This window comes from Salvelinus alpinus, chromosome 11 (assembly GCF_045679555.1).
Source record: "Salvelinus alpinus chromosome 11, SLU_Salpinus.1, whole genome shotgun sequence".
Classification (NCBI taxonomy): Eukaryota; Metazoa; Chordata; class Actinopteri; order Salmoniformes; family Salmonidae; genus Salvelinus; species Salvelinus alpinus.
The window spans coordinates 24,229,894-24,255,880 of NC_092096.1; the positions used below are offsets into that span (position 1 = coordinate 24,229,894).

At 40.8% G+C, this 25,987-nt stretch overlaps 1 protein-coding gene across 1 annotated transcript in view; it reads right to left on the reverse strand.

Annotated features, from left to right (window-relative positions):
• Positions 1-2,108: 2,108 nt before the first annotated feature.
• Positions 2,109-25,987, reverse strand: part of col7a1l (collagen type VII alpha 1-like) — an 87,615-nt gene continuing 63,736 nt past the window's right edge. Inside the window, exons 43-81 of the mRNA XM_071332151.1 lie at positions 24,808-24,843; positions 24,691-24,726; positions 24,541-24,573; positions 23,877-23,948; positions 23,561-23,620; positions 23,263-23,298; positions 23,065-23,145; positions 22,851-22,886; positions 22,022-22,066; positions 21,829-21,900; positions 21,513-21,539; positions 21,126-21,155; positions 20,808-20,846; positions 20,378-20,440; positions 20,267-20,299; positions 19,983-20,042; positions 19,716-19,748; positions 18,800-18,865; positions 17,094-17,138; positions 16,917-16,952; positions 16,809-16,835; positions 16,646-16,711; positions 12,623-12,685; positions 11,792-11,809; positions 11,496-11,534; positions 11,371-11,406; positions 11,137-11,268; positions 9,905-10,009; positions 9,446-9,652; positions 9,210-9,299; positions 8,779-8,823; positions 8,220-8,294; positions 7,264-7,353; positions 7,041-7,097; positions 6,814-6,867; positions 4,556-4,645; positions 4,333-4,389; positions 4,112-4,165; positions 2,109-2,833 (exon numbers count right to left, since the gene is read on the reverse strand). Of these exons, the coding sequence (XP_071188252.1) occupies positions 2,822-2,833; positions 4,112-4,165; positions 4,333-4,389; positions 4,556-4,645; positions 6,814-6,867; positions 7,041-7,097; positions 7,264-7,353; positions 8,220-8,294; positions 8,779-8,823; positions 9,210-9,299; positions 9,446-9,652; positions 9,905-10,009; positions 11,137-11,268; positions 11,371-11,406; positions 11,496-11,534; positions 11,792-11,809; positions 12,623-12,685; positions 16,646-16,711; positions 16,809-16,835; positions 16,917-16,952; positions 17,094-17,138; positions 18,800-18,865; positions 19,716-19,748; positions 19,983-20,042; positions 20,267-20,299; positions 20,378-20,440; positions 20,808-20,846; positions 21,126-21,155; positions 21,513-21,539; positions 21,829-21,900; positions 22,022-22,066; positions 22,851-22,886; positions 23,065-23,145; positions 23,263-23,298; positions 23,561-23,620; positions 23,877-23,948; positions 24,541-24,573; positions 24,691-24,726; positions 24,808-24,843 (2,256 nt within the window). The 3' untranslated portion in view covers positions 2,109-2,821. The remainder of the gene's footprint in view (positions 2,834-4,111; positions 4,166-4,332; positions 4,390-4,555; positions 4,646-6,813; positions 6,868-7,040; positions 7,098-7,263; positions 7,354-8,219; positions 8,295-8,778; positions 8,824-9,209; positions 9,300-9,445; positions 9,653-9,904; positions 10,010-11,136; positions 11,269-11,370; positions 11,407-11,495; positions 11,535-11,791; positions 11,810-12,622; positions 12,686-16,645; positions 16,712-16,808; positions 16,836-16,916; positions 16,953-17,093; positions 17,139-18,799; positions 18,866-19,715; positions 19,749-19,982; positions 20,043-20,266; positions 20,300-20,377; positions 20,441-20,807; positions 20,847-21,125; positions 21,156-21,512; positions 21,540-21,828; positions 21,901-22,021; positions 22,067-22,850; positions 22,887-23,064; positions 23,146-23,262; positions 23,299-23,560; positions 23,621-23,876; positions 23,949-24,540; positions 24,574-24,690; positions 24,727-24,807; positions 24,844-25,987) is intronic.

Consider the following 25,987-nt stretch of genomic DNA (forward strand, 5'->3'; position numbering starts at 1 on the left):
CATTGACACTGTGTACGGAAGTAAGGACAGATTGGGTTGAAATTACATGAAGGTACCCTTTATTAAAGGTTTGACTTGATTTCTAAGAGAGCTACAGACTATAAAACATGTAGTTCTCGTCATGTTGGTGGTGTGAACTGTCTGCCATGCACAAGGTATCACTGATCAACACATTAATAATACATTGTCTACACACTTCTTATACAGCCTTTACAAACTATGTATAAAGGATTCCTTATTGCAACGTGGTACTGTAGAGATATGGGGGCAGATTCAGGACATTTTGTTCTTTCGCTCCATTTGAAGACACTGTTTTATTTGAAAATGATTGGTAGTCACCTTCGGTCCCGGAAGTCCATTTTCACCCGGTGCACCCTTTAGAAAACAGAAGGAACCACTCAAAAAGGAACACAAAAAGGAACCTGATAGAAATGCGTGATAGATGACGGTAACAGAACAGGTGTTTTTACCATGTCATCTTCACAGCACTTTGATTGGGGGATGTGTGTGTGTTTACCTTCAAATAGTCATATTCTGGCCCTGGATAGGGTCTCACTCCTCCTTCCTCCTCGTACTCTCCTTGTCTTCCGCTCTCTCTTTCCATCTCCTGCCTCCGTCTCTCCCACTCCTCTCTCTCCCTGTCCAGGTCTCTACCTCCCTCCATCTCTGTTCTCTCGCTCTCTAGTTCACTCTCTCTCTCCTTTTCCACGTTCTCCCTCTCTAGTTGTCTCTCCCTCTCTATTTTCTCCCTCTGCAACTCCAACTCTGCTTCCCTCTCTTTTTCAAGCTCTATCCTCTCTCTCTCCATCTCCATCCTTTCCCCCTCTCTCTCCCTCTCGTATTCACTGTCTTCCTCTGTGTCCCACTCAGAGTCGCCACTTCTCTCCTCCTCTCCCTCTCTTTCTGCATCATGGTATATCTCTCCTTCCGTCTCTTTTCCTTTCTTTTCTACCATCTCCCTCTCTCTATGTCTTTCCCATGGTGTCTCTTCCTCTGCTGCTATGGGTTCTCTCTCTCCCTCCATCTCTGTTGGTGTCTCCCAGTCTCTTTCTGTTTCATAGTCCACCTCCCTCTCTGTATAGGATTCAGGGTCAGGCTGAGGGTCTCTGTTTTCTTGTTTCTGTCTCTGGAACCACAAATAAGAAATTGGTTGGTTTACTGATTGATTGCTCAATTCATTGGACTTAAATAGCGATTAATTCATATGGATTTATTTTGATGTTCAAAGTGCATCAAAACTACGGTCCTTCCGTTGGGCAATTCACCAATATGTTTTGGCTGAGCAACACTTACATGTAATTTCTTGGAACCTCTTGCTCCCGACTGTGACTTTAAAAACAGAAAGAGGGAATGTTCACACGTTGTTTGATTTGACCATGTAATAACTTCTCTGAACCCATTCCCTGTGCCATTCCCTCCATGCTAACTGCTGATTTGATAACAACCTATGAGTAGTTGATATCAGTGTAATAGAAAAATATCCCTAGTAAATAAATCTGTTTACTTTTTGTCCGTCATGGTATCGATTTCTTCCTCCGGCAGTTCCTGGCATGTATGCCTGAAACAGCAAAGACTCAAATATTTCTGGCAAATGCCATTGTTTTCTAAAAATGATGAACTCTTACATTGTATTCTAATGGTAGTCCATATTTTTTCTGTGTACTTACCATGTAATCAGGCCAGGGGGCGCTCTTCCTTAATCTGACCCGGACATGAGATGGTCTCGCCTGCCAATTCCCAAAATCACTTCATGAGTCATTGATTATAAGTCATTGATGTGCCATTACCACTGTGGGGAGTTCCCATGGTGCTTGGCCTACAGCCGTAGTGTCCCACTCATGAGTGTGTGTGTGTGTGTGAGTATGTGTGTGTGTGTGTGTGTGTGTGTGTGTGTGTGTGTGTGTGTGTGTGTGTGTGTGTGTGTGTGTGTGTGTGTGTGTGTGTGTGTGTGTGTGTGTGTGAGTGTGAGTGTGAGTGTGAGTATGTGTGTGGGTGAGTGTGTGCGTGCGTCCGTGCGCAGCCCTGGATCAAGTGTCTATGTCCCTTCAGATGATGAAGTATCAGAAATGGATTACAGGCTCATGTTAGATGAAAGAAGACACAAAGACTTTTGATCATTTGAACATTTACTTACATGCACACAGAGAGGTTAAATACAAAGGGAGAACTTTAAACTGACAACATTTCACCAGTGAAAACAGCTTTCAATACTATATATTCTGAAGAATATGATGGAAACACATTTCATTGAAAAAGTAGTAACTAATACAGAAAAGGAAGAAAATACAATCTATTTCCATGTTTTCAATAAATAACATTTGGTTGAGGAATTGATAAGCAGCGATACACTGAAAACATTAGAATATGGTTGAACAAATTACGAGGAGGTAAAAACTGTTGTAATACTGAAGCGACAGAGAGAAGCTATACTATAGCTCAGGTCCAATGTAACATTTTGAACTTTTTTCATAAATAAGTTAGTTAATGCAAAGTCAATGCTAAAATAACACTGACATCTGATGGAAGAATTTATTAGTCCAATAATCGTTATATAATACACTGTCTTGATTTAACTTAGCTTCACCTATGTATTGTTCATCTTTTAGGTACTTGGATTAAGTATAAAACACCATTCTGGTCATAGAAGTGGCATTGGACGAGTGACATTGGACAAATTACATCATCATTGCGCGACGAAGCGAAGTCCCTCCTCATGTTATGCTGGTCAGGTTAAGGGTAGACTGCTCCTCACCAGCGATACACTTCCCAGTTTATACAAACACTCTGTGCTTACAAATCTACAGTCTCAATCTTTCTGGATTTAGGAAAGGTCCTGTGTTTAAAAAAAAAAGTAAACAAAAAAACAGAAAAAATGTTTTAATATATAAATAATGTATAAATTCACTCATGAAGAGTTCATATTTTGTTTGCAGCTCTTGACATTCCCTTTCACACAGAGTTCAGAGGTCATGCTCAATGCATGCTGGTATATGGATGTCTTCCATTGCAAGTTGGCCCAGTTGTGTCCAATCTTTTAATCAAATGTCCTTAAATACTTTTTTTATAACGATGGCCTAATATTTATTGTTTAAAATTAAAATTGTATTGTGGTACCTTTTGCACTGGTGAAATGTTCACAGTTGTTAGTCAGACGAAAGATCTCAACGTACGCAGTGATGACAAGTGCTCAGATCACTGAGATGGTTGGCCAATCATTATTATGACACAATCTGACTATGTATTCATGTTATTGAACACTGGGCAGGGCTTTCTTTTGGGAAATTCTAATTAACCAAGAAACACATAAAGAAGATGAAGTTAGAAAATATAAATGATATCAATTACCTACAACCTTTGTATTGGAATGCCAATGATAATCATTGGATCAAAGCACTTTGCATCACATTCATACACCCACAGTCCAACGGAGGAATGCATGGTCTGAAACACCATTAGTAAAGACAAATAGAAGTCTAGTTGTGTCCATTTACACTCCATATCCCTCAGGATGGTTAGTAAAGACGAATAGAAGTCTAGTTGTGTCCATTTACACCTCATATCCCTCAGGATCATGGTTAGTAAAGATGAATAGAAGTCTAGTTGTGTCCATTTACACCCCATATCCCTCAGGATGGTCAGTAAAGACGAATAGAAGTCTAGTTGTGTCCATTTACACCTCATATCCCTCAGGATCATGGTTAGTAAAGATGAATAGAAGTCTAGGTGTGTCCATTTACACCCCATATCCCTCAGGATCATGGTTAGTAAAAACGAATAGAAGTCTAATTGTGTCCATTTACACCCCATAACCCTCAGGATCATGGTTAGTAAAGGCGAATAGAAGTCTAGTTGTGTCCATTTACACCCCATATCCCTCAGGATCATGGTTACTAAAGACGATTAGAAGTCTAGTTGTGTCCATTTACACCCCATATCCCTCAGGATCATGGTTAGTAAAGACGAATAGAAGTCTAGTTGTGTCCATTTACACCCCATATCCCTCAGGATCATGGTTAGTAAAGACGAATAGAAGTCTAGTTGTGTCCATTTACACCCCATATCCCTCAGGATCATGGTCAGTAAAGCGTCATACAGTCAGTCACAGACTTACCTTCTCTGTTTCTTCCGTTGTGCTGGGAAGGATAGGTGTGATGAATTCCCCCTGCTTTGGAACAAAGTGTAGCATGTTTCAAGAACAATATATAATACAGCAAACACACACACGTCACATAGCCTTCTACCACTCAACTCAGAGCTGTCCATGGTGCTGGCTCTGCTTGACACAGTTTGCACTTGACAAAGTATCTCAGGAAAAGAGCTCCAGTTCCATACCTTTTCGCTGTCTCCCGGTGACTGGGATGGATATGGACCTAAAGTTGTCAGGCCACTCTAACAAACATGGACATATAATCAGTAATGACCACTACTGGACAGAATGCCGTTTGTACATTTCCTGGTTCAAAGGTCAAAATGAAAATGACATGTTTTACTATCAGTTGTCTTAACTATCATTTTTCTATATCTAGAGATACAGTGGCAAAGAAAAAGTGTTCACCTCTTTGCTCATTCCATGTAGTGTGCTTTCTGTTGTGATTTCAAACTCCCCTTGCTTTTCCATTGACAGTAAGGGAGCATCTGTGGAATCCTTCAACAAAAAATAAGAAAAACTATGAAAAAAATTCCATTCTAAAACACTTTTACAAACGTAACAAAATAATGACAGCATTACTGGTGAGTGAGACAGTCATCTGAGTTCGACACGCAAACCACAATTAATAACAGGTGTGGTGTGTCATCAATACACTGGCATATAATCAGAAACTAATCAATTCTTAGTAATTAATTATTTTCAGGGAAGTGGGTGGGGACCCTAATCAACTGTATGACTTCCTCATTTTGTCTCTAGAGATGTACACATGCAAGGTCAACAACACACCCTCCTCATGAATGTGTGTGATGGACTCATTAATACATGTATTGCATCAGAGTAATTGAGTTTCAGCTACATTCTTTTAACTCAGTAATCATTTAGTTTGGAGAGTTTGAATTAGGAGGGTTCCCACACTATGCTGATCACTACCATAACACAATCAGGGCACTGCTATAAGACTCAAAGTATTGGTGTGGGTAATAGGCAGCCCGGTGAGCTAAAAGTGTCATTGGAAAAGTTCATTTTGGTTGCAGCTCTTGACATTACCATTCAGGAAAAGTTCAGAGGTCATGCCACAATGCATGCTGGGATACAGTATGTATGTCTTCCATTGTAAGTTGGCCCAGTTGTGTTAAAACTTTAAGTCAAATATTCATTTGGTTTATTTAAGTCTTTAAATATTTTTTTTATCCCGCAGGCCGAATAATTAATGTTTAAAATTGTATTGTGGTGCCTTTTACACTGGTGAAATGTTCACAGTTGTTAGTCAGACGAAAGATCTCAACGTACGCAGTGATGACAAGTGCTCAGATCACTGAGATGGTTGGCCAATCATTATTATGACACAATCTGACTATGTATTCATGTTATTGAACACTGGGCAGGGCTTTCTTTTGGGAAATTCTAATCAACCAAGAAACACATAAAGAAGATGAAGTTAGAAAATATAAATGATATCAATTACCTACAACCTACAACCAACCTGTATTGGAATGCCAATGATAATCATTGGATCAAAGCACTTTGCAACACATTCATACACCCACAGTCCAACGGAGGAATGCATGGACTGAAACACCATTAGTAAAGACAAATAGAAGTCTAAGTGTGTCCATTTACACCTCATATCCCTCAGGATGGTTAGTAAAGACGAATAGAAGTCTAAGTGTGTCCATTTACACCTCATATCCCTCAGGATGGTTAGTAAAGACGAATAGAAGTCTAGTTGTGTCCATTTACACTCCATATCCCTCAGGATGGTTAGTAAAGATGAATAGAAGTCTAAGTGTGTCCATTTACACCTCATATCCCTCAGGATGGTCAGTAAAGATGAATAGAAGTCTAGTTGTGTCTATTTACACTCCATATCCCTCAGGATGGTCAGTAAAGATGAATAGAAGTCTAGTTGTGTCCATTTACACCTCATATCCCTCAGGATGGTTAGTAAAGATGAATAGAAGTCTAGTTGTGTAAATTTACACCCCATTAACCTCAGGATGGTCAGTAAAGACGAATAGAAGTCTAGTTGTGTCCATTTACACCCCATATCCCTCAGGATTATGGTTAGTAAAGACGAATAGAAGTATAGTTGTGTCCATTTACACCCCATATCCCTCAGAATCATGGTTAGTAAAGATGAATAGAAGTCTAGGTGTGTCCATTTACACCTCATATCCCTCAGGATCATGGTTAGTAAAGACGAATAGAAGTCTAGTTGTGTCCATTTACACCTCATATCCCTCAGGATCATGGTTAGTAAAGATGAATAGAAGTCTAGGTGTGTCCATTTACACTCCATATCCCTCAGGATCATGGTTAGTAAAGACGAATAGAAGTCTAGTTGTGTCCATTTACACCCCATATCCCTCAGGATGGTTAGTAAAGACGAATAGAAGTCTAGTTGTGTCCATTTACACCCCATATCCCTCAGGATCATGGTTAGTAAAGACGAATAGAAGTCTAGTTGTGTCCATTTACACCCCATATCCCTCAGGATCATGGTCAGTAAAGACGAATAGAAGTCTAGTTGTGTCCATTTACACCCCATATCCCTCAGGATCATGGGTAGTAAAGACGAATAGAAGTCTAGTTGTGTCCATTTACACCCCATATCCCTCAGGATCATGGTCAGTAAAGCGTCATGCAGTCAGTCACAGACTTACCTTCTCTGTTTCTTCCGTTGTGCTGGGAAGGATAGGTGTGATGAATTCCCCCTGCTTCGGAACAAAATGTAGCATGTTTCAAGAACAATATATAATACAGCAAACACACACACACACACGTCACATAGCCTTCTACCACTCAACTCAGAGCTGTCCAAGGAGCTGGCTCTGCTTGACACAGTTTACACTTGACAAAGTATCTCAGGAAAAGAGCTCCAGTTCCATACCTTTTCGCTGTCTCCCGGTGACTGGGATGGATATGGACCTAAAGTTGTCAGGCCACTCTAACAAACATGGACATATAATCAGTCATGACCACTACTGGACAGAATGCCATATGTACATTTCCTGGTTCAAAGGTCAAAATGAAAATGACATGTTTTACTATCCGTTGTTTTAACTATCATTTTTCTATATCTAGAGATACAGTGGCAAAGAAAAAGTGTTCACCTCTTTGCTCATTCCATGTAGTGTGCTTTCTGTTGTGATTTCAAACTCCCCTTGCTTTTCCATTGACAGTAAGGGAGCATCTGTGGAATCCTTTAACAAAATGTAAGAAAAACTATCAAAAACATTCCATTCCAAAATATTTTTTGAACGTAACAAAATAATGACAGCATTACTGGTGAGTGAGACAGTCATCTGAGTTCGACATGCAAACCACAATTAATAACAGGTGTGGTATGTCATCACTACGCTGGCATATGTAAATGAGAACTTGTTCTCAACTAGCCTACCTGGTTAAATAAAGGTGAAATAAAAATAAAAATAAATATAATGATAAACTAATAAATTCCTAGTAATTAATTATTGGTGGGGACAATTGGCCCAGCGTCGTCAGGGTTAGGGGAGGGTTTGGCCGGGGTAGGCTGTCATTGTAAATAAGAATCTGTTCTTAACTGACTTGCCTAGTTAAATAAAGGTTAAATAAAATAAAAACTTAATAAAAAAATATACTGTATATATCTATGTGGGAGAAAATATGACTTCCTAATTTTGTCTCTAGAGATGTACACATGCAAGGTCAACTACACACCCTCCTCATGAATGTGTGTGATGGACTCATTAATACATGTATTGCATCAGAGTAATTGAGTTTCAGCTACCTTCTTTTAACTCAGTAATCATTTGAGTTTGGAGAGTTTGAATTAGGAGGGTTCCCACACTATGCTGATCACTACCATAACACAATCAGGGCACTGCTATAAGACTCAAAGTATTGGTGTGGGTAATGGGCAGCCCAGTGAGGTAAATGTGTAATTCCAACCCTGATCCCTGAGGTGTACTAGGAAAGGTGACGACATAGGGTGACCACCCACAGAATTAATACTGTAGTTAGGATTAACAATATGTACCAATCAAATAATTAGGAATGTTAATTTACATCTCACTTGACAGTTACTCACCTCATATTCATAACTGTACTCTTCCCCATCGTATAATTCCTCCTCCTCCGCTTCCTCCTCCTCCTCCGTACTCGTCTTTAGAGAGGAGAGAAAAAGGTGAGTCCCATATGTAAATGGGATCAAGAGGAGATATCTTTCATAAACATGTCTATCATAATTATGTATTTGATGCAAAGCAGCAAAGAGAGAGTACAGGACATGACTTACAAGTCTTAAACAATAAGGACAAAACAAAAAAGCAAGTTAGGAGAAAAAAATTCATGCTTTTAGTCATTTTAAAATGTCTGTTATGATGATTTAATACCTTTTATTGGTCAAGTTAGGCACAGCAAGTACAGTTTAATAAGCTTAGTTTAAATTTAGGTTTAGAATTTGATAAATGTTATGTTTGCTGAGAAAGAAATGGTAATTATTTTCTCACTGTCATTTGAAGTAGTTGAGGTTAAAACAGGTAAGGGTGACATGCTTAGCAACAGACTGTGACAACGTAAATGTTAGACATGTTTAGTTTGGGCGTTTATATGGTTATTTTGACTACATCTTTAGTTTGGGCGTTTACCAGGCGCTGTCTTTGCCTCTTATGTCGTCCTTTCTGTCCCTTGCCCTGGTTCAGAATTTCACAGTTAAAAGTTGTAATGCTTTATAGGAAATACAGATCTAACATGCTGTAGTAGTTATGGTCAAAGATATTTATATCTATCTCATGGGCTGATTAATGGGAGAGAAAATGATCGCAAAAAAACATGTAAATTTAAGAAAATGTTAAAGGGAATGTTTACATATTTTCTTTTACAGTATCTATTTAGACCTATTTAAATATAACATTTGTTTGTATAGTCATGAATACAAATAGGTTGTGAACAACTTACATTTAATTGCATAATTTATGTCCAAATTACACACTTTTCTCAAATTTTGAAATGTATTTGAATCCAACAAGGTTGTGTTTATCAGATGTATAAAAAAAGGATCTATTTGTTGTGACATCACCTTCCGTTCTCGACTCTTCTTTTTCTTCAAGGAGTCTTCCGTACTGAGGAGAACAGTTTCTACTATTGCCCCTGGTACCTCAGAGACCCTCTAAAACACACACACACACACACACACAGATCTTGTACTATTCATAGTTCACTTGTAAAAGTCAATTTGACAGCCACTGTTTGGTTGTGGTTTTGAGTAGAGACCCTGTTTGGCTGTGGGGTTTGAGTAGAAGACGTACCCCTTACCTCTTCAGACATAGTGTTGTTAAATGTTGAGTTTGATAAAGACAACTTGGGCGAGGGAGCTTCACTGAAGTCCTCGTCCATTGTCAGTGTCCCCTCTATCCCCTTAGAGGTGCTCTCTATCCTCCCCACGTCTTGGACCCCATTAAGACCATTAAGAGGGGTGAGGCTCCAGAATGTGGGGCCCTCCGCCGTTTCATTCAAAGCATCCTTCATGAGATAGAGAACTGGATGAATAACTACATACTGTAGTACAACAGTGTATCTGTTCGGATACATAAATAGACTGGGCTTTACAATATGGGTTGATTTCTGGGATACAGATAAAGACTAGTCCTGGACAAAAACAATACTCAATTGAGAATCTCCATAAAACTAGCTTTTTTTGTGTTAGGGTTAGGTTTAATATGTGTGAGGGAAAGCATTCCTATGTCATGTAGCATGTTTGGAGTGGATACTTACAGAGTTAGGTTCTGGTAGCTGTCTGTCTAGGTCAGAGTCAACTGCCTCCTCTATGGTGTCCGTCTCTGTCAGAGGCTCCTTGGAGATCTCATACTTTACAGTTCTCTGTTCAAAACACACACTCATGAGTCCAGCACTAACACACTCATGAGTCCAACACTAACACACTCATGAGTCCAACACTAACACACTCATGAGTCCAACACTAACACACTCATGAGTCCAACACTAACACACTCATGAGTCCAGCACGGACACACTCATGAGTCCAACACTAACACACTCATGAGTCCAGCACTAACACACTCATGAGTCCAACACTAACACACTCATGAGTCCAACACTAACACACTCATGAGTCCAACACTAAGACACTCATGAGTCCAACACTAACACACTCATGAGTCCAACACTAACACACTCATGAGTCCAACACTAACACACTCATGAATCCAACACTAACACACTCATGAGTCCAACACTAACACACTCATGAGTCCAACACGGACACACTCATGAGTCCAACACTAACACACTGATGAGTCCAACACTAACACACTCATGAGTCCAACACTAACACACTCATGAGTCCAACACTAACACACTCATGAGTCCAGCACGGACACACTCATGAGTCCAACACTAACACACTCATGAGTCCAACACTAACACACTCATGAGTCCAACACTAACACACTCATGAGTCCAGCACTAACACACTCATGAGTCCAACACTAACACACTCATGAGTCCAACACTAACACACTCATGAGTCCAACACTAACACACTCATGAGTCCAACACTAACACACTCATGAGTCCAGCACTAACACACTCATGAGTCCAACACTAACACACTGATGAGTCCAACACTAACACACTCATGAGTCCAACACTAACACACTCATGAGTCCAACACTAACACACTCATGAGTCCAACACTAACACACTGATGAGTCCAACACTAACACACTGATGAGTCCAACACTAACACACTCATGAGTCCAACACTAACACACTCATGAGTCCAGCACTAACTAAGAGTTCTGATACCAGGCTTGTCACCAGGGTTATGGTAAATTACATTTCAATTCAGTCAATTCAGAAAGAGAATTGACATTCCAATTCCAATTTTCCTCATTGAACTTCTCCCAGGAATAACCCACTAAATGACCAGGTATGTCCTCTGGTGTGATTAGGGTTGAAGAGATATGCATGGACTGTGTACATACTGTGTAGTCAGTGATAATGTTGGAGCCGTGGTTCTCCTTCTCATTGATTCTCCTAGAGGTGGTTAGCTCCTGCAGAAGCTCCTCCATGCCGCCCTGCAGCAACCTGTCAATCAGTGCCTTCAGCAAGGGCAGCTGGGAAACAGAGTCTTTCTTAATGAGACAGCCACCTTGGGCAGTGAAATGAAAAAGTCTTTGAACTACAAAACTGTTTGGGATTGGGAGTAAAGAGCTTACCCTTATGCCATAGTCTTCAAACATGACTTCAATGTTCTGGGAAGGAGAAAATAAAACATTTTTTTCCATGATTTGTTGTTTACCATGAAATGTATGTGCCGTTAATGTAGTTCTGAGATGTCTACCTTCATGTCAGCTGCTTTCCCTGGAAGACCAGCGTCACCCTGAGGAATAGGAGTATGACAGGTCAAAACAATGTCATTTCCAAAGTCCTCACTTATTTAATTAAATTGATTGGATGTGTGAAACAATATTTGGTAACACTTTATAATACATTTCATGAATAAATAATTATTTTTTACTGAGAACACATTACTTTCTTTCCTTTCAATCTGCTCTCTCCTTGCTCTCCCTGAACATATAAAGTAGACATTACAATTCCACATCAGTTATATCTTCAATCATCAATAAAGTAAAGTACCTTCATCCCTGGTGGACCCTAAACACAGAGACAGAGGAGCAGAGAGGGAAACATGCATTCAGAATGCATGATATCAAGCACATTCCACATACAAGCCTAAAGCTAAGCCCAGCTAGCCACTTTGGATCATATCAACTCATATAAATCACATGTCCTATATAGGATCATATGTAATCACTCAATCAATACACCATCCATCCAACCACAAACCCACCAATCCAACCACCAACCCACCATTCATTCATCCATCCACCATCCATCCATCCATCCACCAACCCACCATTCATCCATCCATGCATCCATCAACCCACCAAACCACTATCAATCCATCCAACCGATCCATCCATTCATCCATCCATCCCACCATCCATCCATCCATCCACCAATCCACCCATCCATTCATCCACCCATCCATCAGCCCACCCATCCATCCATCCATCCATCCATCCATCCATCCATCCATCCACCCATCCATCCATCCATCCATCCATCAGCCCATCCATCCATCCATCCATCCATCCATCCATCCATCCATCCATCCATCCATCCATCCATCCATCCATCCATCCATCCACCCATCCATCCATCCATCCACCCATCAACCGATCCACCCACCCACCCTCCCACCCACCCATCCATCCACCCATCCACTAATCCATCCATCAACCCACCAATCCATCCACCAATCCAGCCATGTCAATCAATCAATCAATCAACATATACAGTATACACATCTTACCAGGCAGTTGTTGGGTGTAGATGCTGCAGCTGACTATGCCCATTAGATTCAATTATAGATAGAACCATGCAGAGTTTGAACATTGTGCTTACTTTAGCCCCAGGAGGTCCCATTGGCAAAGGGAATGCCTGTCTCATCTCTTCAAGAGTGGCACCCTGGGAACATTCATCAACAATACAGTCAGAGGCAGTCTGACTGTATCTATGCTGCAATACAGCCAGAGGCAGTCTGACTGTATCTATGCTGCAATAGTCTATGTGCCGGGGGGCTAGGGTCAGTCTGTTATATCTGGTGTAATTCTCCTGTTTTATCTGGCGTCCTGTGTGAATTTAAGTGTGCTCCCTCTAATTCTCTCTCTCTCCCTCTCTCCCTTCCCTCCCGGAGGACCTGAGCCCTAGGATCACGCCTCAGGACTACCCGACGACTCTTGGCTGTCCCTAGTCCACCTGGTCATCCTGCTGCTCCAGTTTCAACTGTTCTGCCTGCGGCTAGGGAACCCTGACCTGTTCAGCGGATGTGCTACCTTGTCCCGGATCTGCTGTTTTTAACTCTCTCTATCTCTACCACACCTGCTGTCTCGTCCTCTGAATGTTCGGCTATGAAAAGCCAACTGAAAAGACAATTGACTCCTGAGGTACTGACCTGTTGCACCCTCTACAAGCACTGTGATTATTATTTGACCTTGATGATCATCTGAACGTTTAAACATCTTGAAGAACAATCTGGCCTTAAATGGCCATGTACTCTTATAGTCTCCACCCAGCACAACCATAAGAGGACTGGCCACCCATCAGAGCCTGGTTCCTCTCTAGGTTTCTTCCTAGGTTCCGGCCTTTCTAGGGAGTTTTTCCTAGCCACCATGCTTTTACATCTGCATTGCTTGCTGTTTGGGGTTTTAGGCCGGGTTTCTGTATAAGCACTTTGTGACATCTACTGATGTAAAAAGAGCTTTATAAATACATTTGATTGATTGAGGCAAATATGGTTAAAATATCTAATGCCATTAACACATCCTAATTAACAGTACTGCAGGAAGTACTTTTCAAGATGTATGACATTCTATTCACGGAAATCTTTTCGTGGCTTTGGTTCTCTCTGAGAGAAGGCCATCAGACCTGGGTTCAAATATTATTTGAAATAATAAAAAATACTGAATCTGTGTTTGATTGAGCTGGTCTGGCTTAATGGACAAATAGAATAGTCCCAAAACGGTAAACCTCAATCATCTGGTACTCCAGGCAAACTAGAGCAAAAGCTCAAAGTATTTGAAATATTTGAAATAGTATTTGAACCCAGGTCTGGAGAACTGGGTCCCCAAATATATGCCTAATAAATAATTTGTACACTGCAAAATGACAACAAGAATCCCAAACAGATATAGTAATTGACAAAAACAGAATAATTTCAAACTTTACACAGGGATATGATCGCATATGCCTCTATTTCTGCGTGGTAATGCTTGGGAACAGATTTCATAAATTAAAATTACTTTGAGCTCATTTCCTGGGGATTTTATGTCCAAAAACAAAAATTATGAATACATATACAGTGGGGAGAACAAGTATTTGATAAACTGCCGATTTTGCAGGTTTTCCTACTTACAAAGCATGTAGAGGTCTGTCATTTTTATCATAGGTACACTTCAACTGTGAGAGACGGAATCTAAAACAAAAATCCAGAAAATCACATTGTATGATTTTTAAGTAATTAATTTGCATTTTATTGCATGACATAAGTATTTGATCACCTACCAACCAGTAAGAATTCCGGCTCACAGACCTGTTAGTTTTTCTTTAAGAAGCCCTCCTGTTCTCCACTCATTACCTGTATTAACTGCACCTGTTTTAACTCGTTACCTGTATAAAAGACACCTGTCCACACACTCAATCAAACAGACTCCAACCTCTCCACAATGGCCAAGACCAGAGAGCTGTGTAAGGACATCAGGGATAAAATTGTAGACCTGCACAAGGCTGGGATGGGCTACAGGACAATAGGCAAGCAGCTTGGTGAGAAGGCAACAACTGTTGGCGCAATTATTAGAAAATGGAAGAAGTTCAAGATGACGGTCAATCACCCTCGGTCTGGGGCTCCATGCAAGATCTCACCTCGTGGGGCATCAATGATCATGAGGAAGGTGAGGGATCAGCCCAGACCTACACGGCAGGACCTGGTCAATGACCTGAAGAGAGCTGGGACCACAGTCTCAAAGAAAACCATTAGTAACACACTACGCCGTCATGGATTAAAATCCTGCAGCGCACGTAAGGTCCCCCTGCTCAAGCCAGCGCATGTCCAGGCCCGTCTGAAGTTTGCCAATGACCATCTGGATGATCCAGAGGAGTAATGGGAGAAGATCATGTGGTCTGATGAGACAAAAATAGAGCTTTTTGGTCTAAACTCCACTCGCCGTGTTTGGAGGAAGAAGAAGGATGAGTACAACCCCAAGAACACCATTCCAACCGTGAAACATGGAGGTGGAAACATCATTCTTTGGGGATGCTTTTCTGCAAAGGGGACAGGACGACTGCACCGTATTGAGGGGAGGATGGATGGGGCCATGTATCGCGAGATCTTGGCCAACAACCTCCTTCCCTCAGTAAGAGCATTGAAGATGGGTCGTGGCTGGGTCTTCCAGCATGACAACGACCCGAAACACACAGCCAGGGCAAATAAGGAGTGGCTCCGTAAGAAGCATCTCAAGGTCCTGGAGTGGCCTAGCCAGTCTCCAGACCTGAACCCAATAGAAAATCTTTGGAGGGAGCTGAAAGTCTGTATTGCCCAGCGACAGCCCCGAAACCTGAAGGATCTGGAGAAGGTCTGTATGGAGGAGTGGGCCAAAATCCCTGCTGCAGTGTGTGCAAACCTGGTCAAGAACTATAGGAAACGTATGATCTCTGTAATTGCAAACAAAGGTTTCTGTACCAAATATTAAGTTCTGCTTTTCTGATGTATCAAATACTTATGTCATGCAATAAAATGCAAATTAATTACTTAAAAATCATACAATGTGATTTTCTGGATTTTTGTTTTAGATTCCGTCTCTCACAGTTGAAGTGTACCTATGATAAATATTACAGACCTCTACATGTAGGAAAAGTAGGAAAACCTGCAAAATCAGCAGTGTGTCAAATACTTGTTCTCCCCACTGTATATTTTTATAAATAAAAAAACAAAAACCAGTAACAAAATAATATATATATACATACAGTACCAGTCAAAGGTTTGGACACACCTACTCATTCCAGGGTTTTTCTTAATGTTTTACTATTTTCTACATTGTAGAATAATACTATTGACATCAAAACTATGAAATAACACATATGGAATCATGTAGTAACCAAAAAAGTGTTAAACAAATCAAAATATATTTTATATTTGAGATTCTTCAAAGTAGCCTCCCTTTGCCTTGATGAAAGCGTTGCACACAGTTCCTGCAAGAGGAAGGCATTGATGCTATGGACTGGCCCGCCCGTTCACCCAGACCTGAATCCAATTGAGCACATCTGGGACATCATGTCTCGCTCCATCCACCAACGCCACATTGCACCACAGACTGTCCAGGAGTTGGCGGATGCTTTAGTCCAGGTCTGGGAGGAGATCCCTCAGGAGACCATCCGCCACCTCATCAGGAGCATGCCCAGGCGTTGTAGGGAGGTCATACAGGCACGTGGAGGCCACACACACTACTGAGCCTCATTTTGACTTGTTTTAAGGACATTACATCAAAGTTGGATCAGCCTGTAGTGTGGTTTTCCACTTTAATTTTGAGTGTGACTCCAAATCCAGACCTCCATGGGTTGATAAATTTGATTTCCATTGATAATTTTTGTGTGATTTTGTTGTCAGCACATTCAACTATGTAAAGAAAAAAGTATTTAATACGAATATTTCATTCATTCAGATCTAGGATGTGTTATTTTAGTGTTCCATTTATTTTTTTGAGCAGTGTATATAGTTTTTTATCATAATTTTTTTACTTGATGAGGTCAAATAAAACCACGTAGGATGCCTATTGGAGAACCCTGCCATAGACAGACGGGTTATCATGGATAATGTAGAAGATTGTCCTTACATGGTGCACCGGTTTGTAGGGAATGTGGAGATGTACTTACCTCCTGTTGAGTAACCAGAACATGGGTACCAGGCGGACCTGGAGCACCCAATTCCCCTTTTTTACCCTGGGGGGGAGATAGGAGAAATGAACAATTGGGCTTAGTTATCTTGTTAATAATTTGATGATAATTAATACTGCCTTATTAAAATAAAATAACTTACCTCAGTTCCAGATTCACCCGTATCACCCTGGGTTAGAGAAGCAAAATCACAAACATGGTTTATTGTGTTGGTGTGTTGGTGAATAGCCAGACTTGCTCCAAATCATACCTTTTTGCCATCATCTCCTCTTTGTCCTTGCTCTCCCTGTCTCAAGAGAAGAATTAGGTGGTCTTCATTTTGGGGTATTTGTGGGTATTTTTTAAGTGATCTCATTAAAATGCTGGAACAGAGCAGGAACATCAAAAAAAATTACAATATTATTTGACAAAGAGAAAAAACGCTCACATCTTTTCCAGCCAGACCTCTCTTTCCATCAATGCCAGGTCTACCCTACATATCAAGAGGAGGTAAATATTTCACTTACAAACTAGCAAAACTTCAAATAATGATATAGTGTTTTTGCTATACAAATCATAGCCAAGTGCAATTGTTGGAATGCCTATGTACAGTTGAAGTCGGAAGTTCACATACACCTTAGCAAAATACATTTAAACTCAGTTTTTCACAATTCCTGACATTTAATCCTAGTAAAAATTACCTGTCTTAGGTTAGTTAGAATCAGCACTATATTTTAAGAATGTGAAATGTCAGAATAATAGTAGAGAATGATTTATTTCAGCTTTTATTTCTTTCATCACATTCCCAGTGGGTCAGAAGTTTATATACACTCAATTAGTATTTGGTAGCATTGCCTTTAAATTGTTTAACTTGCGTCAAACATTTCAGGTAGCCTTCCACAAGCTTCCCACAATAAGTTGGGTGAATTTTGGCCCATTCCTCCCGACAGAGCTGGTGTAACTGAGTCAGGTTTGTAGGCCTCCTTGCTCACACACGCTTTTTCAGTTCTGCACACACATTCTCTGTAGGATTGAGGTCAGGGCTTTGTGATGGCCACTCCAATACCTTGACTTTGTTGTCCTTAAGCCATTTGCCACAACTTTGGAAATATGCTTGGGGTCATTGTCCAGTTGGAAGACTCATTTGCAACCAAGCTTTAATTTCCTGACTGATGTCTTGAGATGTTGCTTCAATATATCCACATCATTTTCCTACCTCATGATGCCATCTATTTTGTGAAGTGCACCAGCCCCTCCTGCAGCAAAGCACCCCCACAACATGATGCTGCCACCCCGTGCTTCACGGTTGGGATGGTGTTCTTCGGCTTGCAAGCATCCCCCTTTTTCCTCCAAACATAACGATGGTCATTATGGCCAAACAGTTCTGTTTTTGTTTCATCAGACCAGATGATATTTCTCCAAAAAGTACAATCTTTGTCCCCATGTGCAGTTGCAAACCGTAGTCTGGCTTTTTTTATTCCGGTTTTGGAGCAGTGGCTTCTTCCTTGCTGAGCGGCCTTTCAGATTATGTCGATATAGGACTTGTTTTACTGTGGATATAGATACTTTTGTACCTGTTTCCTCCAGCACCTTCACAAGGTTGATTTGCACTTTTCGCACCAAAGTACGTTCATCTCTAGGAGACAGAACGCGTGTCCTTCCTGAGTGGTATGACGGCTGCGTGGTCCCATGGTGTTTATACTTGATTTCTTTTGATTTTCCCATGATGTCAAGCAAAGAGGCACTGAGTTTGAAGGTAGGCCTTGAAATACATCCACAGGTACACCTCCAATTGACAGAAGCTTCTAAAGCCATGATATAATTTTATGGAATTTTCCACACTGTTTAAAGGTACAGTCAACTTAGTGTATGTAAACTTCTGACCCACTCGAATTGTGATACAGTGAATTATAAGGGAAATAATCTGTCTGGAAACAATTGTTGGAAAAATGACTTGTGTCATGGACAAAGTAGATGTCCTAACCGACATGCCAAAACTATAGTTAGTTAATTAACAAGACATTTGTGGAGTGGTTGAAAAATTTGTTTTAATGACTCCAACCTAAGTGTATGTAAACTTCCGACTTCAACTGTATATTAAGTCATGTAAAATTTAATTACTGTATGTTATGATGATGACAGAAACATACTCACTGGGGTCCCAGGTAAACCAGGGATTCCAGCAATCCCCACCCTGCCTTGGTCTCCTTTCTCTCCCCTCTGCTCTCACACACACACACACACACACACACACACACACACACACACACACACACACACACACACACACACACACACACACACACACACACACACACACACACACACACACAGAAGCACGCACGCACACACGCGCGCGCACACACGCACGCACACACGTTTCCCATCTATAAGTGGGGTTCCTTGCCCTTCTGCATACATTATGATATTGTTAAATGCCTCATGGATGACTAACAATCATCAAACTAGTACAACATTGCTAGTACATAATGTTCAATGAATAGGCTTTAATCACCAATACCCTATACAGTAGGTGAACCTGTAACAAGTTCCTGCTGAGAAAAGTCCACATACTATGCACAGGAGAAGGCTTTCTCATCAGAAGCCTTAAACATGTAAATTCTGAAAATCACACCACCAACTGTATGGTTTTTGATCATTTAAATGAATAATACCTACTGCTTGATTCTTGAAGAATATAACTTAGAAAAGCATTGTGAGCTAGTTCGACTGTCTAATCCCAACGTAACCCAAAACATCTTCTGAAGTACTTGGTTAGTCCATGCACATCATCAATCAATGTAATGTAGTGTAATGCAAGAGGGAAACTGCTGTAGTCCTAGAGAACCACAGCCAATGCAGGGTTTTGTCTCACCCAGCAGTAACACTCCCTGAATCAACTGATCATCAACTAACAACGGTCTTTAATTTAAACCACAATTGGTTTAATCAGGTTTACCAGAGCTGGGCTTTAAACACACCATGTAGATCTGTAGGACTGCAGTTAACCTCTGATTAAAGGAATTAGAGCAAAATATGTTTATTCAAAGGGTATGAATACTGCACTCACCGTTCCTGGCTCGCCTGTCTTTCCCGGGTCACCCTGCAGACAGGAAACCATTCAAAGCACAACACCTTGATTATCTACTAGAACTTTTTATGGATTGAACGATCAACACCCACTTTTGTTAATGTGAACTCTTACTGTGATAATGGTTCTGTTATGCTGACAAACTACAACAATACATCTAGCCTATGTACGTGTATGTTTGTGTGTGTTCACATTAGAATAACAACAACAGATTTGAAAGGAAGTGAGGGGATGAGTTGTCCAAACCTTGAATCCAGGTTTTCCTGGTAACCCATCCAGACCATCTCTCCCTGACCCAGACCCTCCCTATCAAACATGTTATCATGGGTCAGATGTAAACATCAGTTACAACAATGTAATACCAATATAAGCCCTCAACCTTCACCCTGTAGGTTACAGTAATTTAGAGGTCATTCAACGTTGTGGGTATTACATACATAGCTTTTATCAGCCTGTTCACAGAATGTTTGAAAAGTCTTAGCGATACTACTTAGCGATAGAGCTCTTCACTGTTACTCATGTGGTCATACCTTTCCTGGAGATCCTGGTTTTCCATCGGGACCCTACAGAGAGAAGAATACAGTGTTATTAATACCATGATCTGCCAAACATGACCTGTAACATCTAAGTATCACACTCACCTTTTGTCCAGGCAGACCTGTCTCCCCTCTGAGACCGGGCTCTCCGGGGTGTCCTGGTTCACCCTGATGGATGAGAAAACACACCAGCCCCAATCAAATAGAATAGAATAGAAAATAACAATGAAATAGAAGAGAATAGAAAATAACAATTAAATAGAATAGAAAATAACAATTAAATAGAATAGAAAATAGCATAATCAAATAGAATATAAAATAATATAATAAAATAGAACACTATAGTATAGAATAGAAAAGTGTATTTCTGGATAAGAGCTTGAACAATAGGAATACATGTCAATGTATTATACTGTGATTAAGTACATCTATTATACTGTGATGAAGTACATCTATTATACTGTGATGAAGTACATATACATCTATTATACAGTGATCCATGTCATGCCGATGACGTAGATTCCACTTATCTCACCTTGATCACCCTAGTCAGGATATTGTTGTCTGAACTGAACTGGATGGAACAAACACAACAGAAATATGAAACAAGTCCAGTCCTCTCCATAAAGGGTCTTGAAAGGGTTAAATTAAAGATGGACTAGTCATATGAAACTAAATGAACCAACCAAAAAAAGTTAATGTTCAATCACATGTTTTCATCTAACTCCCTGGATATATAATCTAACCCCTAGGGCTTCTAGGAGCATCAAGCATCTTCTCACTGGTTCCATCTGCCAGGGATGGCTGAGTTCATGGAAAGTTGTTCTGAAGTGGTAATGGATGATGGACTTACTTGCGGGCCTCCCGGAGGTCCTGGTTTTCCCTTCAGAGGCGAGACCATGGGAACAAAACAAAACAAGAGGGACGTGCATTCAGAAACTAGCGGCTAGTAAACACATTGTGCTAGCTGAGCAGTCCTGCATCGCCATCACAATACTGATGGGAGATGCAACACTCACTCAAGGGGAACATAACATGATTAATAAAGCTGAGATTTTTCATTTGTGCATTTATCAGGCTAGGAATATAATTAGAAACACAAGAGTGTTTATTTTCCTGAACAATGGGCGATGTCAGTGACGTGAGACATTGACCTAAACCAAGCGTGATGAAGAGTCAGTCAACCGCTGCATGCAGTGATAAATGTTTGACAGTCTTGTTGTTGTGAATGTAGACCTACAGGCTCTCCTTTCTTTCCCGCCGTTCCCTGAAACAAAGAGGAAATCATATCGCTGAACATATCCAACCACGCTGAGCAATTCAAATCAATCAGGTTTGTATCTTTGACAGTGACTAATAAAGTTTTACAAACAAAATGGCGCTTGATAGTAAAGTCAGACAATGCTTACAGGCCATCAAAAAGAAAGGAGGACCAAGGCACTCTTCATATAATTAATTTAAATGCCTTTATTAGTATGGCATGTTCAATAGAAACAAAGTTGTTTAAAAACCGACGCGTTTCGGCTGCATGGCCTTCGTCAGGGAGTAATGCTTACAGGCAAACCAATGTTCCCGGTATCTCCTTTCTCTGCTGGGTCCCCTGGTCGTCCCGGTAACCCCAGTGGGCCCTACAGTCACAGTATAGAGTGAGAATAAGCCAAAAAATATCCACTCCAACAAACAGTGCAGCATATTTCAAACTTGTGTGCAGAGAAATGCTAAGAGTTGGGTAGAACATGGAGACATTACCCTTATTCCTCTCTCACCAGGCTCACCCGCTGGTCCCTGCTCTCCCTGAGGAGAAAGCATTCATAACAGAGAGAAAAACTGTGACTCACCGCATGTTTGTGGGTGTTGTATCCAATCATATGCTGTAGGTGCTGTGTCTAAATATAATGCTGTGGTAGCGATTGAGGAGGAACAGCAGGAGTGGGGCTTGAACCAGTAAACCAGAGGTAACATGGCGAGTGAATTACCCTGTGCCATAGAGGTTCAGAGCTATTGGCAGAGGTTACATTGCATTTACGGTAAGTTACATACAAGGAGACTATACTGAAATATAAACTGAGTGGTTCAAGCCCTGAATGCTGATTGGCTGAAGGCCATGGTATATTAGACCGTATACCATGGGTATGACAAAACATAAATTTTTACTGCTCTAATTACATTGGTAACCAGTTTATAATAGCAATAAGGCACCTCTGGGGTTTGTGATATATGGACAATAATATTTATTTATTTTATTTATTTTACCTTTATTTAACTAGGCAAGTTAGTTAAGAACAAATTCTTATTTTCAATGACGGCCTAGGAACAGGGGGTTAACTGCCTTGTTCAGGGGCAGAACGACAGATTTTTACCTTGTCGGCTCGGGGATTCGATCTTGCAACCTTTCGGTTACTAGTCCAACGCTCTAACCACTAGGCTACATGCATATACCATGGCTACGGGCTGTGTCCAGGCACTATGCGTTGCATCGTGCATAAGGTATATTGCTGTGGTATATTGGCCATATACCACACCTCCTCGGGCCTTATTGCTTAAATATTGTCCAGCGGATACAGATGCATGAACTCACCCGTAGTCCTGATTCTCCTTTGATTCCAGGCACACCCTATAGACAAGGATAATTGTCACGCCAAGAGTGTCATCTAAACCATGCTGACTGTTTGAAGAACTAAGTGAATGTATTGATCCTATTTTCCAATATAATGTGAACAGGCCATTTATCTCTCACACACACACAAACACACACACGTCATTGCAACAACAGCCAGTCATGATTTACTTACATCTTTACCTCTTAGTCCTGGTGCTCCAGGATCCCCGGGGCCCCCAAAACTTCCCCCTGCCCCTTTAGAGCCATCATGCCCCTGTAAAGATGGAATCACTGACACGCTGCGTGTATGTTTCATTTGAATATCTCTAAACTGTCCCTACAATGTAATGATATTGATAGCATGTAAAGTGGATTGAGAGAAGTTATTTACCTTGGGTCCAGGTTTCCCAGACAAGCCAACATTTCCCTGTAAGGTGGAGGAGACCAACAAACACATCAAACATGTCAGCCTGTCCTGGAGTATCATCATGGCTCATCTGACCAATAGAACAAATAGATAAATATGCATATCTAACTTATCAGGTGCAAGACAGAAGATTGTATGAAAGAAAAGGAAATGGCTCCCATGGTGATTTAATCAGACGCACAAAGAAGACAACGTTTCGATCCGAGTTGGATCTTCGTCAGGTCATCTGACCAATGACACACACCGGTAGTGAAGCACTCACCCTTTCACCGTTTTCTCCCTTCGGTCCCTGCTGTCCAGGAATGCCGAACCCAGGATTACCCTGTAGAAACCCAACAGACAGACCACACACAACACCATGTTTCTCTATCCGGCCGTCACAACACAATACTATGTTATATGTGATTGTTGTATCGACCATGTGATTGTTATGTTCACCATGTAATTGTTGTGTCGACCATGTGATTGTTAAACCTACCGTGTGATTGTTATGTCTGCTGGGTAGGGGTGAATCTCAGGGTAGGAAATGGGTTATGGTGGAACCTGAGGTAATGATGACACTATTCTGTGTGGTTTACCTTTTCTCCTTTGACTCCTTGGATCCCCTTTACTCCCTGGGGTCCAGTCGGACCGACGGGACCAATGTCACCCTGAGTAGCACAACACAGACAGTCACACACACACACAGGCCAATCAATAAACACAACACAGACAGTCACACACACACACACACAGGCCAATCAATAAACACAACACAGACAGTCACAGACCAATCAATAAACACAACACAAATAGTCACGAGCCAATCAATAAACACTACAACCACTTACAGTACAACAATCAAAAGCAGCTTAGCAACCAAGGGGGCCTTTGACGTGTTGTTTTAACAAAGAAAGATCTGAAGAGCCCCTCCTTAAACTCTAACTTTTAACAATACATCTTGGACGACTACATCTAGAGAGGAAATAGCTATCTCTGTGGTGTATCATGGGTAATCCATGAGTGCCCAGTGCAGTGGCCACTAATCAGAAATGTAATTGTGTTGTTTGTTGACAGGCAGGCCTGGGGATTTGGTCCTTGTTGTGAGAAAATACTCCCACCACCAATTAACAGCACTTTAACTGTTAGGATACAATGGCTTATAGTTTGTTGCAATGCAGATGTGTGGTTAAGGGCACCTTAGGGTTTACAGGTTTTACCTAAAGTTAAAAATACATAAACAAGCAATAATAAGTCCCTTACCCTGGTACCCTTCTTTCCCGTGGGACCAATGATCTGTTGTGATGAAACGGAAAGTAAGCATAATATTATGCAGGATATGATAGTACTGTGTATAAAACATGTAGCTAGGTAAATACAGTCAGGGAGAATTATTTGGTATTGTAACATTACCCCTTTGGCTGGGTCACCAGGAACTCCTCTCTGTCCCTGTGGAGTGAGACCAAAGGCTTACCTCTCTTACTCTCTCACTCACACTCTTACTCTCACTCTCACTCCATGAATACTCACCTCGTCACCCTTCTGGCCAAGAGCCCCCGCAAAGCCCTGAGAGAGCACAGGACAATATATCTATTCATATCCTGAACAATACACATAACAAACTTACATGACCTTACTATACAGAAAGTAAATATATCTTGCCAAATAAGGTCATCAAATCTCATAACTAGGTCCCTGTGTTTTGGTTAATCACGTCACATGACCTGGATTTGAACTTTTATTTAAAGCTTTTTCATGAAACTGTTCCCTTTTCTTTTTATGTCAATTGGTGCAGCACCATCCTCAGACAAGTGCTTTCATTTTTGGTGTAATTCTCATTTCTGGAAAAGGCTTCAAATAACTCTAGATCATGTGACATGACAGCCAAGAACACATAGACCTACTCATAACATACGAGTCATAACAAGGTACGTTTTGACAGCACTTTCTGAAAAATGAAAAACAATAACATTCTTATTTATTTGTTATGGGTTACAGTGTTAATTGGCCAATTGAAATAAAAAATATTAATGTCAGTCAATATCATCCATTGGAGCAAATGTTTGACTGAAATGATTCATACTTTTCCAAACATAAACAGTGCCTTCGAAAAGTATTCAGACCCCCTGACTTCTTCCACATGTTGTTACATTACAGCCTTATTCTAAAATGGATTATATAAAATAAAAATCCTCAGCAATCTACACACAATACCCCATAATGACAAACCAAAGACAGGTTTTTAGGATTTTTTGCAAATGTATAAAAAAATATATGAAAAATACCTTATTTACATAGGTATTCAGACCCTTTGAAATGAGACTCGAAATTGAGCTCAGGTGCATCCTGTTTCCATTGATCATCCTTGAGATGTTTCTACAACTTGATTGGAGTCCTCCTGTGGTACATTTAATTGATTGGACATGATTTGGAAAGGCACACACCTGTCTATATAAGGTCCCACAGTTGATAGTGCATGTCAGAGCAAAAACTAAGCCATGAGGTTGAAGGAATTGTCCGTAGAGCTCCGAGACAGGGTTGTGTCGAGGCACAGATCTAGGGAAAGGTACCAAAAAATGTCGGCAGCATTGAAGGTCCCCAAGACCACAGTGGCCTCCATCATTCTTAAATGGAAGAAGTTTGGAACCACCAAGACTCGTTCTAGAGCTGGATGCCCTGCCAAACTGAGCAATCAGGGGAGAAGGGCCTT